At 32.5% G+C, this 13,982-nt stretch overlaps 1 protein-coding gene across 1 annotated transcript; it reads right to left on the reverse strand.

The window, feature by feature from the left end:
• Window positions 1-7: 7 nt before the first annotated feature.
• On the reverse strand, window positions 8-4,955 carry LOC7494080 (beta-amylase 2, chloroplastic). The gene is made up of 9 exons (XM_002320758.4): window positions 4,350-4,955; window positions 4,067-4,144; window positions 3,754-3,957; window positions 3,072-3,266; window positions 2,462-2,626; window positions 1,918-2,178; window positions 1,582-1,800; window positions 1,054-1,273; window positions 8-448 (listed from the first exon to the last, which is right to left on the reverse strand). The coding sequence occupies exons 1-9, from the start codon at window positions 4,593-4,595 to the stop codon at window positions 417-419; spliced, it is 1,620 nt and encodes a 539-aa protein (XP_002320794.2). The 5' UTR covers window positions 4,596-4,955; the 3' UTR covers window positions 8-416.
• Between the last annotated feature and the right edge of the window lie 9,027 nt (window positions 4,956-13,982).

Here is a 13,982-nt window from a genome sequence, read left to right on the forward strand (position 1 = left end):
CCGAAAATAAAATTTTAAAAATAAAATTGTTTTAATATAATATATTAAAAAACAACTATTATCACATAAAACAACCACTGTATACATCTGCATGGATACCGTCTTCTGCCGATGAAATCAGCTCGATGATTCTCTGTGAGCCGAAAGTAGAAACATAGCGAAGACCCTCCAGGAACATGGTAATTGATAAAAGGATGAGCTTGTTCGGACACACATAGATGCTTGGTACAGTTCGGTGTGAAAACGAGGATGCTTGGAACAATTAATAATCTATATCGAACTGCACTATTATACATACTACATAGTATGTTATGGACATAGGACAAACACGTAAAAAGTATAATCTATCGAGGTGTGACAACACTCCTAGGCGCAACTTAACCCGTCCATCTCCTCTGCTATAGTGTAATTTCTGTTCAAATTGCATTTGAATCTGAATCTGCTTCTCCTGAAATTGGATGTAAGACGAATCAAAATCATCTATGTCTGATAAAAAGTGCATTTGTACACTCTAAATGCATGAATAACAATGGAAATCACTGTACCCTCAAGTCTTTCCTATAATTTACAACTTCGAACAATTTTATATTTAAATAGAAAATAAATATCAACAATGCACTGGCCAATTCTTTGTTTACATGACCTTATCGCCTTATCGGTTTGGCTGGTATGAAGGAAACGGAAATAAAGAAATGTTGTCAACTGAGGGCTAATGTAGAGACGAAGTTTAGTGGAGTGCCTATCAACCACATACAGACAAACATGAATGTTCAAGTAAAACTTCCTATGGACAAGTAGTTATTGGACCATGACAATCATTAGAAGAGGTGAAAGTCTATTTATCCAGCCAAGCATAAAATTATAGATGAGCTTCCCATTGTCTTCAAGATTAAATATCATATATCATGCATGCTAACAAACTCTTCTTATCATCATTATACTAGATATCCAAGACAACTGAAAATCCAAAAAAAAAAAAAAGGAACGGAAAGGAATTGGAACCGAAAGAAAATGTGATGGAATCGGAAGGAGAAAAGTGAAGCACTACCATACCATGCATTCTCTTCACAAATCGTTCGAACTCTTGAAAGTTGTGTCTCTCCATGAGAACAGGGCTAAGCCTGAGATAGGTAAAGACAGATAAATGTCTCCCATCCGGATTATGCAGAGGCTTGGCATTTTCTAATATCTTGTTATAACCTTCTCTGTCGTAGCAAGGAAGAGCATTCTCACTGGCAAGTGGGATACAAGCATCCCATGCGGCATTCAGCACCTGGAAATTGAAAAGATGATAGCAATCTAAATATGACAGGATATATGGTCTAAAATAATTCTTGAGATTTAAACTATCGTGATTCAATCACAACCCTATTTCCAGGATGCTGCTGATAAAGAAAATGCGGAATCAAATCTCATGGAGTTTCAGTGAAATAGACTCCTTTGCATGTCAAAATTTAGCACCATCTGCCCTCCACATTCAACTGAACATACACATCCCTTTACCCTCACAACAGATATTTTAATACCCTAATTGAAACATCATATGCTAGGAGATAAAACAGCAGATATGTCTTTGCTTACCTGCCAAACTAATCCCTCAGGATCTGCGAGTGCCTCTGGAAAGCCCTCAAACTGGTCCACTGTGCGCATTTCAAAACATGTGAAATTGAGAGCTACCCCATGTTTCCTCAACATTGCTGCAATTGGAGCATAGCCATCACGATTTGAAGAGTTGTAGAATCCAGCAGTCAATTCAGCAGCATGACTAGCTGTTTTGTACCACCAATGAATTCCTGATAGCTGCTTGTCAGTTGGTATAAAAATTATAGAACATGTTAATTGGATTTATCTATCATTCCAAGAAATGAAAACTTGTTTATCCAGAGAAGAACAAGATTCCATGCAATGGTAACTCACCTTTGCAGAAATGCCAGTGCCTTCAAAGGCTAAATTAGCCAGAGCAAGAACACGATCTCCGTGATCAATCAAAACTTGAGAGTACCAATTGAGGAAGAATCTTCCATAGTAACTATCATAGTCTCCTCCATCACGGAAAAACCCAATCTCATGCGGTGCAGAGTTGTAAGAACCTGCATTCTCTGGACCTCTTCCCCAAAATGAGTGCCCCCTCACCTCTGCTGCTTTGCTCAGACTCTTCATCAGGTACTTATCATAGCACTGAAATGACACATCTTGGGTCATTTTGTGGAAAAACACCATAATTTAATAGGTTAACTATGAAAAGGTGATAGAGGGACAAGATCAAACTATGGAATGCATAAGAGGACAGGTGATTTTTATTCCATAATGATTACCAAGCCTCTCTACAATAAGAGAAGCCAACTTATTTACCAGTAAATCAAATACACCTCAATTTCACAGCCATCAGGATAAGGTACCCCTAAGTGATATGCCTTCTTCAAGGTGAAGGTCAAGTTATTAACCCGTTACCAAAACATACCTGGAATTCACCAATGCCAGGATATGTCCAGCCATGTTTTGCAGGATATGAGGGATACCGTAGCTCCCCACATGGACCTAGTCCAATTTCAATCTCAGAGATGATTCCATCCTGAAAGAACTCATCAAACTCCACCCTAAAGCTCCTCATATAATCAAAGTAAACCTGCATTATTTTTATCAACAGTAGAAACTTCAAATTTAAGATACAATATTAAATTTCTAGCTAAGGGCACATGGACAAAAGCACTTATTAGTCAAAGAGGTTTCGAATCTTTGATAATGTGATCTTCCAAACTTCGGCCACAGATAAAACAAATATTGGGTGGGACTTTTGCGTAACATGAATACTGCTGGATGAAAAGAGATTGTGTCCAAACAAGCATTCTTTTTCTAAACACAAACATACATTTAACATAATTTAACATAATAAAATTAGCTACACATTTTAGAGCAGTTCATGTTTCAATACATTTTCAGAGAACATCAAATTAAACAGGAAAGAACAGAAAATGTATTTGTTGTATTTCAACTTATATGTGGCCTAGATGAGATAAAAAAGAAAGAAAAAACTTTTGATATCACATTACAAGCATGCCTTGATTCAATACCTCAACAGCTGTCCGACGTTTTAAAACTCGCTCCTTATCAATTCCCCAAGTGAGGCATTCAGTATTGCGCCTTTCTTCTCTGTCTGTGAAATATATGTCAGGATTGGTTTCACCAATTTCTGTCACCCATTGTGGAAGTGGAATATGGACATCATCACCAACATTGCCTCCGCATTCATGAAATGACATAACAACCTGAGCTCATATTAGAGTAAAGAAATAGTAGCATAATCGGCATAGAATTTTTTTGAATTACTATAACACCAAACATTCCATTTGGAAAATTATGATAGTTGTAGGTCGATGCCAAGCTTATAAAATCTTTCTCCAAAAATGACATAAGACCAACAAACATACTATTAAATGGATATACATGTTGAATGTTAGAGTTTGTTTCCATTGAGAACTTGCAGATGTTGGCTTGAAGGGTATCAAAGCATGTATTATAGATACAATTAACCTTGTACGTGGACTGATAATGAGCACTTTTGGGGTTGGAAAGTAGAGAGAGGTGAACATAACAGATTGGAGTTTAAGATGTGAGTCGCCGTACAGGCTTTAGGTTCTTTCCCAAATAATTCATTTTTTACCATCAGAATCCGTGATCTTGATTCATAGCTTATGTTAGACCAATCATAGCAACACAGAATATATACATATACATATACATATATATACTCACCTGCAACTTAAGCTTAAGATCACGCACCATCTGAAAGAGCCTCCTGTAACCACTCCAGTTATACACCTGCGGAGCATGAGCCTCCACTATCCCCCACCAACAATCAATCATAACACCATCAACATTTGCTGATTTCAAGATCCTCAGCTGGTTCAGTAGATCTTCAGGATCAACCAACTCACAATTCATGTCAATGACACTTAGCTGCCATTTCCCGCATCATTAAACACAACAAATAAACTCCCTTAAACTTAAGAAATAAATCAAGAAATCAACAAACAAGAAATAACAGTGTCAAAACAATCACACTTACCGGCAGCATCACATAAACAGGAACATAAGCAGTGCCAGTAAAATCCCGCTCCGGCACCTTCGGACGCACATCTCCAACCTAAGGAAAAATGCAGAGAATAGGCCAACAACTACAGGTGAATGTAAATTGATTCGAAAGCCCATTGAACAACCTTACTCCATTACTAAACTAGTTGCACGTTATTTGATCCAAATTTAGTTACAACTGCTTCAAAAATTCAATAGCTCAAAAGAATAACCAACATAACCTCGTTCTACTATACACGTAAATATAAGTTTATTACCTGCTCATCATCAGTATTATCCATTGAATCATCAAGAAGAGAATGATCTTCAATTTTCTGCCCTTTAGCTCTCGCCACCCCGAAATTTCTAAACCGAGAACCAATTGACACTGCATCGCCTTTCAAACGACGACACCGCAAATTGCACGCCACTGAGCTCCGAAATCCACTACACACTCGCATAGAAGAAACTAAAAATAATTGACTATTTGTTAATGACAAAGCCACACACGCATTAAAGGCCATCTTGATTTGAGCAACTGAATTAGAACTCGACTAGTGTGAATTGAAACTTCTTATGGAAGCCGATGACTTCGCTGAGAGTGTAGAAATGAGTGATTTTCGTTGAGATATTCAATACCGATAATTTCTCTTTACGTCTCTCTGACTAAAGTTTGTGAGATTTGAGTATAGATTTTCTCTTTTTATTCACTCCATTTTCTAGTAAGTAACAGTTTTCTCGGGAACCAAAAAGAGGAAGTGGCGGGGAAAAGAACCCGTGACCGGTGGTTTACGGATCCAAACTCCAGAGATACGATTTTCTCTGAGCTTTAAAAATCAAGACTCCTTTTCTGCGCTTTTCGAGGTGAGTACGGCGCGGTTTGGTAACGCCGTTCAAAAGGTGTTTTATAATTGTTTTTTACTCTTTAATATTTTTAAATTATTTCGAAAAACTTAATTGAAAATAAATTTTTAAAAATAAAAAAATATTATTTTAATATATTTTAAAAAAAAATACTTTAAAAAATTATTACGATCACAGTCACTAACGCTACACTACCTCCGATAATTTATGGGTGACACGTGTTGGATAATTATTGCGTGGCGATATTATTCTGGGGTTCTGCGTGTAGATTCCGTACCTTTTCTGGACCGAGAAATGAGAAAATGTCGGCATGGGCTCTACCCTTTTTTCTGTTAAAGGCTCAAAGCCCGCCATAGATCAAGTTCTTAAACCTAGCAAAGACGATGGCCCACCCATTTTGCCAATGTATTCTCGTTCAAAAACCCACTGTTACCATTTTAGGAAGACAAAATTACCCTTCTCCAGCGCCTCCACGGGGCACTTTACCCTTGAACACATGAAAAGATATGAAAAACATAACTCTTCCCATGAAATTTTGATGTTATACTTAGACTAATTAGTGATATTTTATTTATTAATTTTTAATATTTATTTAAAAAAATAGATAAATATAAATAAAGGAGGGAAATACTAAGTAAAGATATATAGAAATATTAATCATTAATTTTATTTTTTCTTAATTGTATCTAATTTGTTTTTTAAGATGAACTTCAAATAATAACTCATATAATATCAATAATTACTTCCTTAATACCATAAAATCTCTCTACTCTACCCTTCCAAAATAAGGATTATTAACTAGTCATTGGTTGCGCTACATTACAGGTTTGATCAAATTTGCCCAAGCATTGCTAACATGTTTTTTAGTAGAAAAAAAATTAAACTGTACAAGAATTAACTCAATATAATTCAATTAACTTGGCATATCCAAATTAAAAGCAGCCTGAACAACCAATAAAAATATTATTTGACTAAAAAAATTCAAGATATCATATTGTTTTTTTTAAAAAATATTAAAACGACAAGATATTAGTTTAATCCCATATGATTAAGATGTGTTTTAAAATAAATCATTTTGTATTTAAAAAAATATTAAAATAATAACATATTATTTTATTAATATTTTTTAAAATATTTTTAAAAAAAATTAAAACATTATATTTCGGTCATAAGATTCAAGAGAGGAGAGATAAAGTAATAAAAAAATAATTAAGAAAGGAGATAGAAATGGTTCTACCAAACACATTACGAACATAAAAATATATATGTGGGACCTTTTTCTTTTAGGTTAGGCATGCTGGCCTTGCCTGCCGAACTTTTTAAAATTTTAATTGATTTTGTTCTTAAAACTAATTTTTAATTAATAAGCTCTCTTATATATATATATATATATATATATATATTTTTTAAATTGTTTAGTTGAACCTTTTTTTTCTCATACAGTAATTAATTTTTTGGATGGTTGTTATAATTTCATAACATCCTAAAAAGATTATCATGATTTACTTTAATTTTTTTCTATTAAATTTTAGATAGATGAATTATATTTTAACTATGAATTTATAAGATTAAAAATAATATTTACTGTACAGCTAAAACTAACTTTTAAGATAAATAAAAAAGCATGCAAAATAAAAATTTTCTTTTATTTTTGACCAGATAGGTCTATTAGCAAATCAATGAATTTGAAAAAAATAGTGGGTAGATTTCCATCACCTTTTTTTTCTTTGACGTGGAAGTATTGAAAATCATGACTTGAATTTCAGAGATGGAAAAAACAATTAACAAATTACATGCCCATTGGTCAAATATCAAGTCGAGGAATTAGAGGAAGAGTTGGAACAGGTAAAAAGGGAGTGTGCTTAACTTGCTTCACATCTAGAGACAAAAAGGAAGCAAAAGATGAAGCGACAAGGTGGTCATCATGATCCTTTACAGGATGCATCAAGGTCCAATGATGATATTGAATCTGATTTGTGACGACGATACCTTTTACAAGGATCCATTTTGTGATTCGAGATTGATTATTGTCAGCTGCCAAATCATGTTTTTCCTTCCAAGTTTATACACGCCATGATCAACCAATATATGCTCTCACTGTCCACCAGCTTAAGCTCGATCACCAAATTATACTCATCTGATATGGATGAATTTCATGAGTTATTTACCTTAAAAAATTAATTATGGATTTTGAGGAGCCAGAAACCTGTGTTTTTATGGTTTTATCTTCCGTATATGTCATCAAAGTGGAAACAATCTACAACCTGCCTTTAAGTGATTTGCGAGCTGAATTATAACCGGCTGCACAACTCCAGGTCTTGCAGAGATGAAATTAGGAAGATAAGGGAGGCAAACAGCAGGTAGGTATTGCTCATCTCCAGGAGGGCAGAAAACAAAGAGCACAGATCTACAGAATATGAATCTCAAGACACATTCCACTAATGTTTTAGGTCGCTACATTGACACAGATCAAGACACAGTTGCCTGTGGAATCTCCTAAGAAATGTCCCATATAAAATCAATGAAAAGGATCCCATCTGAAGCCGAAGAAGCTCATCACACATAGCAGTGGAATTGGCAACCCCAAAACTAATAAAACAAGACTATGACAGCAACAACACAAATGAAACACAACATGCCTTTTATATATATATATAAACATATCGAGCAGATCATGCACAATCAAAGCTAAAAACTATACGCACATAAGATCAGACCACTAAACTACATGATATGATTAATTATTAAAACACAAAGACACTGGCAATATTTCGTAAGAGAATCTATTATAAAACAAAGCTTATATACTCCCCCACAAATCAATGCCAACCCAATTTCGAGAAATAGACACAAAAATAAAAATACAGCATGCAAACCCCCTAGCTAGCCATGAAAGTCCTCGTCAATATCAGAAAAAAAACTGACAAAATGAAAGCTAAAAAGGACATTGAAAATTGGAAAAACCAAGATAACTAAACCAGAGCAGAATCAGGAACTCATTCGGTAACATCCCAACCAAATTATAAGAAGGAGAAAAGAGGGAGAAAAGAGGTGGAGCAACACCAAATCAAACAAGTTGGTTAGGAGAGAACTGGGTGTGAAGTCCTAGGAAAAAACCCATTATTATAGTGGTACCAAGAGGGGAAAAAACATGGGAAGTGGAAGCATAATGATGTTGTTTGGAAGTAAAATTATTATTAATTAAAAAAAAAATTGTTATAGACTTTTACTGTGAACTCTCTCTTCTTTTACCCGTGAAATCACACAGTAAAATTATCGTTTCAACAACAAAAAACTTATAACTTGGTTGAAGAAGTAAAATTATCTTTTCAATAGGATTAAATTGTTATTTCAAAGTTCATAAAGATATCTCGGATTTTTTACTTTTTAATTTTACAGTAAAATTACTAAACTATCTTTAAAAGCTAAATTAATTGGAATCAGATCAAAGTATCCACTTGGACTAATCCATGATAACTATGCTTACATTTATATTTGCTTCTGATTCTAATCATCACTGCGGCAATTCTCAGTTCTTATATTGCAAGAAGAATATTCTATGGGCTGCCCTTATTTCCAATTCTGTATGTTCAGACAAACTCTACACTGATTTGGATTAGTTCCATCTAAGAAAACTTTCTCTACTGAGGCAACTCTACCTCTATCCTCTACTTTTAGTTTAATGGCATGGAGAGTTTTCTCTACTAATCTGATCTATTGAGCTGTTGGCTTCTGTAGATCATGCTAAATCTCAGTAACTTCCTTCGACAACATTCAACCTGACTCTCTTGCTAGCATTGCTTTATTCAGCTCATTTGGATTTATCAACTATGTTTAATTAACGCAGCTTTGTATCTGCTTAAGCACTTATTATGCAAGCTTCACAAACTCCTTAATTTTCACTCGGAAATACTATTGCTTAGCCGCTGCCTTCATTTCCTTTTAGTGCAGCTAGATTTAGTTTGAATGCAAGGAAAGTTCTTCCCTTTTCGTTTTTTTTCTTGCTGTGCGATTCAAAGTTCATCAGTTCGTGATTGCCAAGAAACCCCGTAGGGGCACGCGGGCAATCCACTTCTTAAACAGTGTTTTCAAACCTGGCACGGTGGTTAATCCCACTCAAGGTCCAGGTCACGGGTTTTGATCGGGTCACCAAATCACCCGTGTCAACCCCATTTTTTTATAAATCAAAACGATATCATTTTGGTAAAAAATAAAAAAATTGTCAACGGGTTGCGCGCAATTAGGTTTTTTACCGGATCTTGCCGGATCAACCAGGTCACCGGGTCAACCCGTCGGGTCAGCAGAGTTTTTAACTACCCCTATTTTTCATAAACCCGGCCCAATTCCAGTCTCGAATCAACCAAGTCTCGGCTCAACCCGCCAGGCCGGGTCAAGTTTTAAAACTATGCTATTAGATCTTGTAAAAAATCTTAAGATTTAATAATATATGTTCTAGCCGATTGCTTGCACGTTGTCACCATTCCTTTTAATTTTTTATACCTAATCTTACTAACTATATATGTTATATATTGACCACTTTGTATAAACGATTGTTTTTAACATCAAAAGCTTTATTTAAAAATAATACTTGTATTAAAAAAAGCTAGAATACCCAATTTGCTAATTGGATATATTTTTAATAGTGATCAATTCATCTTATAATTTTTTTAGCATTAAAAGCTTTATATAGGAATAATAATTGTAAAATAACTTGATTTTTAATAAAATATTAATATTAATTTTTCCAACGGTGATAATGTCAACTAAAAAAAACTCACAAATCCTACACGGTAATATGAAAAAAATAATAAAAATCAAGCATCAACTTAACAATAAATATTTTCTTGGAATCTTGAGGTCCTCATTAATAGATAGATAAACCAACTCGTCATTTCCAAACCTAAATTATTGCAATATTAAAGGATCATATTAAAAAAAAAGTGAAGAATTAAAATGTAAAATTCTGAAGGAAAAACGAAGAACCATTTGGATAACTTTTGTAATCTATAATGATCTCTCTCATGGGTTATAGTAACTTCAATAGAGATTTAGTTTTTATTTTATTTTATTTTTCACCCATTTATCGGCATGGGTCGGACTTTAGAGGCTCTCTGTCTTTGGCAATGATAGGCCCACTAGCATTCAACAGACAGGTCTAATAATGCTCTAGACAAGAGTTATTTTAGGGGTTTTTTTTTTTTTTTACCAAGTTAGAACAATAAACTTAAAATTCTAGGGAAATAATACCATTTAAAAAAATTAATGAAATAGAATAGTTTAGTATTGTCGCACTTCATAAGCACGAAATATACTAAATATCACGCTTTTAAAACGCAACAACTATATGTAGCGCTTCACAAGCGCGACATCAATTAGGATTTAAACAGATCGAATATCAATAAAACACACAAGTGCTCTCTTTCTCTCTCTCATGAAAAAAACCATTTACGCCTTCACTTCTCTCTTAAAAAACCCATTAATCCCTGATATTTTGCCCTTAAAACAACTAAAAATCAAACTCATCCTAGTCTCTAAGCATCATTTGATTTTTTTGTGTTGAAAATTCATTGTTTTCTTTGCTGCCACCACCCCAGCCCTTCTTGTAGTCCTATAAACAAGGTAAACTTACTACATTGATATTAATTTGTATTCGGTTTGGTTGGAATCAAATAATTGTTTAGAATAAATTTAGGGTTTGTTGAATTAATGATAAATTAGTTAAGAATACAATTAATTACAATTTATTTGATATAGTTGAACATGAAAATAAGTTGAATTAATTATTTCAATTAATTGTGTGTTGTGTTTAATTTAGGTTAAATTGTCGAATTAGAGATTTTGTGTATATTGTTGGAATCAGCTAATAACATAGTTAAATACACATAAACGTTCATGCAATAAAGCATAAATATGATTGAATTATAACGGATTACATGTTTCATTGAGTTGTTGATAAGTTGATGAATTTAATATTTTCTTTGAATTCTATTAATTTGTTATGAATTTTTGTTTGATTTAATGCTATTAAGCTTTAAAATATCAATTGATAATGTATCATAAATTATGTTTAATTTTTGTTAAGTTTTCTTTAACATTAAATTTTAGGGATTTGATTGAACAATAATATTACATACAATGATGAGAGTTGTTTGTTGTTAACTGGTAATTTAAATATGTTATATCTAAAAATTAAAGAAACCATTTGTCATGGACTTGAATGGAATTATAATGATATTGATGTTGAAATAACTTAAAGGTGTCAAATTAGTGAACAACAATATTATATTGCACTGATTATGTGTGATGGTAGTTTTAAAACAATAAAAGATTCTTTCATTCAAAATGGTTTGAACATGATGATATTGTATATGAGTAGTCGATCAAAACTTGTATTTGTCGCAATTTCTGTTGGTCTTTTAAATTTAATTGGTAAAAATAAAATTGATTTATTATTAGATGATTTAATGTAAATGATAAATAATGCTATACTTGATAAATTTTTTTTATTGAGCAACGTAGATTTGACTACTTTCAATCAAATAACAATAAAGATAATATTTACGATAAAGTTGGTAACAAATCCACAGGTATGGCGACAAGGAAAAAATAATTTATTTTTAGGCAAATGTCACATCAATCCAAATGTTGAATTTAAAAGATAAAAAATCAATTCATTTTTTTATATTATTCTTATTATTTTCATATTATTTCTTTAAAGATTTTTTTAAAAAAAGTTAGAATGAGTATTTGAATATTATTTTTTTTCTCTTTGAAATTATAAATTAAAAGGGTTGCTATTTTATTTATTTTTGTAGTATTTTTAGATATTAAATTCCATTTAGAATTTAATTATTATCACTTAAAATATTTTAAATATAATATTTCATTGAGACCTTTATATTAAATTCAATTTAGAGGGTTAAAACATGTGTTAAGAATTTTTGTTTTTTCGCATAATAATTTTTTTTAATAAAAAATAACACGGTTCAAAACAGGAAAATAAAAATAGCATAATTTGAAAGAAAAAATTCACAGTTATTTTACCAAAACTTTTTCATCACTTACTATTTCACTATTTATTAACAGGTTTTGTCTGCTGTAGACATGATTACTTTGTTCCTATAAAAGACGCTGCTCTGTCCTAAAAAGTAGCATCTCAGACATAGCTTGAGGTTCCACGAGTTTGTGCCTCCCATGCTCGAGGTTTCCTTTAAACTGAATAATTTTAGACAAACGAGCTCTCCCCCTCGTGCTCCATCAGCATCCACCTAGTTTCCTTGAACTTCTTTCTGAGTTAAGACTTTGAAATTTCTGAATATTATATTTCCAGTCATCGGTCACTGGGGATGTATTGCTAAATTCCAATATATTGCATTTCCTACTCGACAAAATTCAGCTTACAAGCAGGTGGACTGCCAATTGGGTCCACAGCCCAAGATATCACTAAATTTCTACCTGTTATTATATTACTGTGTTTATTTTTTATATTAATTTAAAAGTAAAGGAATAAAATTATTTTTAAAAAAACTACTTTTTAAATGTAAAAACAAACTGTTCTGAATCATGTTGGCTTATAACATTGTTACCTCGCTCGGATATTGGCTGTGCTCCAGCTGCTTCAAGGGTGTGTAACTGGACCCGATAAATTCAACGGGATTTTCAGCTTATCCTAAAGCAAGGAATGCGAAGCATGAGTTGTGTTTCGAACCATTCCACCTCTGTTCTTGTTAGTTTCTCCTTTAGATGAAATTGTGGGACTTTTATGTTTTTATTATCGTGATTGGTATTATTATTTTTAAAAAATATTTTTAAATTGATAATAATATTATATTAAAACTATTCAAAAACATTTAATGCAGCAATTTGATGCTTTTATAAGGAAAAAAAAACAGCTACTTCCTCTAAAATATTCTTAATTTCTCGAGTGAAGAAAACTCTCTCCATCCTAGCTAATATTTTGTTAATTTAGTCTGGCGTGATTGTTTTTATATATCAGCTTGGAGTTTGGTATGAGCTGGAACTATTCCCTTCTCCTCCTCTCCCTGTAAAGGAGAAGGAAAAGGTGCGCACGTTTTCATTCTGGAGGGTATGGTCGATAATTCTGTCCATTAAAAAGCCGAGCACTTGTTGATTAATGGACATGATTCAGAGATAGCACATGGTTTTTTTTAATTATTATTTCACAGACCAATCAAATCAATCGGTAGAATGTAGCACCCATGGCAAGTCCTTTTATGGCAAGTTCGTGCCATCTCCTAGATTTCTTTTCCTTGGGGCATTGAGTAACTGTGTTGCTTTCTTCAAGTAGCCTTCATGTACCAGTACAGGAGAATATTCCGATAGACTCGACCGATCAATCTGGATTCTGGACATGCCATGCGATGTTATTTTCTTAGCATCTATAACTAGCTGGTGCATGCGCATTATTGTGCTTCAAGTTTATTTATAATGTAAAACATATTTTAATTGGATTAAAAATTCAAAATCAAATAAATTTCTTTTTGTCAAGTAATAGTCTATTTTTTCATACACTATTAAAGTTTAATAGAAAACACATGAATTGAATTTTTTTTATAAATATATAGATGTCAATATCATGATTAATGGTTAAAATTTAATCATTCAAGAGCTTTTTCTCTTATCTTTATTTTCCGATAATTTTCTCTCATATTTATTAAAATCTAGGTACAAAAGAAAAAAAAACTTGGATTTGAATTGTAAAAATCTTGAAAAATATGAAATACTATTTAAACTTAATTTTGATCCTTAGTTTTTCAAAAACAACTTAAAATCAATTTTTTAAAATCAATTTTTAATCTAATAAAGGAATATTTCATAGCACAGCGGGTATGTGAGAGTATACAGAACATAATACATACAATTATGCCATCATAACTTGCAATAATAAAATTAAAAAAAATAAAGTTTAGTGATTGAAGTCCAAAATGAAAAACAATAGAGGACCTAGCTAAAAAGGAAGAAAATGGCCATAAAAAAAGAAAATATGAAAGGATGATTAAAGTTTATATAATAAAAGTACAAAAACG

The sequence above is a fragment of the Populus trichocarpa genome, chromosome 14, assembly GCF_000002775.5.
Source record: "Populus trichocarpa isolate Nisqually-1 chromosome 14, P.trichocarpa_v4.1, whole genome shotgun sequence".
Classification (NCBI taxonomy): Eukaryota; Viridiplantae; Streptophyta; class Magnoliopsida; order Malpighiales; family Salicaceae; genus Populus; species Populus trichocarpa.

Bases quoted from the DNA above. Each gene is read 5' to 3' on its own strand.
- LOC7494080 (XM_002320758.4), bottom strand. From the start codon at position 4,595: ATGGCCTTTAATGCGTGTGTGGCTTTGTCATTAACAAATAGTCAATTA. The intron at 2,179-2,461 runs GTATGTTTTGGT...GTGTCATTTCAG, and splicing joins CTGGCATTGGTGAATTCCAG to TGCTATGATAAGTACCTGAT. The intron at 449-1,053 runs GTATGGTAGTGC...ATCCAATTTCAG, and splicing joins ATTTGTGAAGAGAATGCATG to GAGAAGCAGATTCAGATTCA.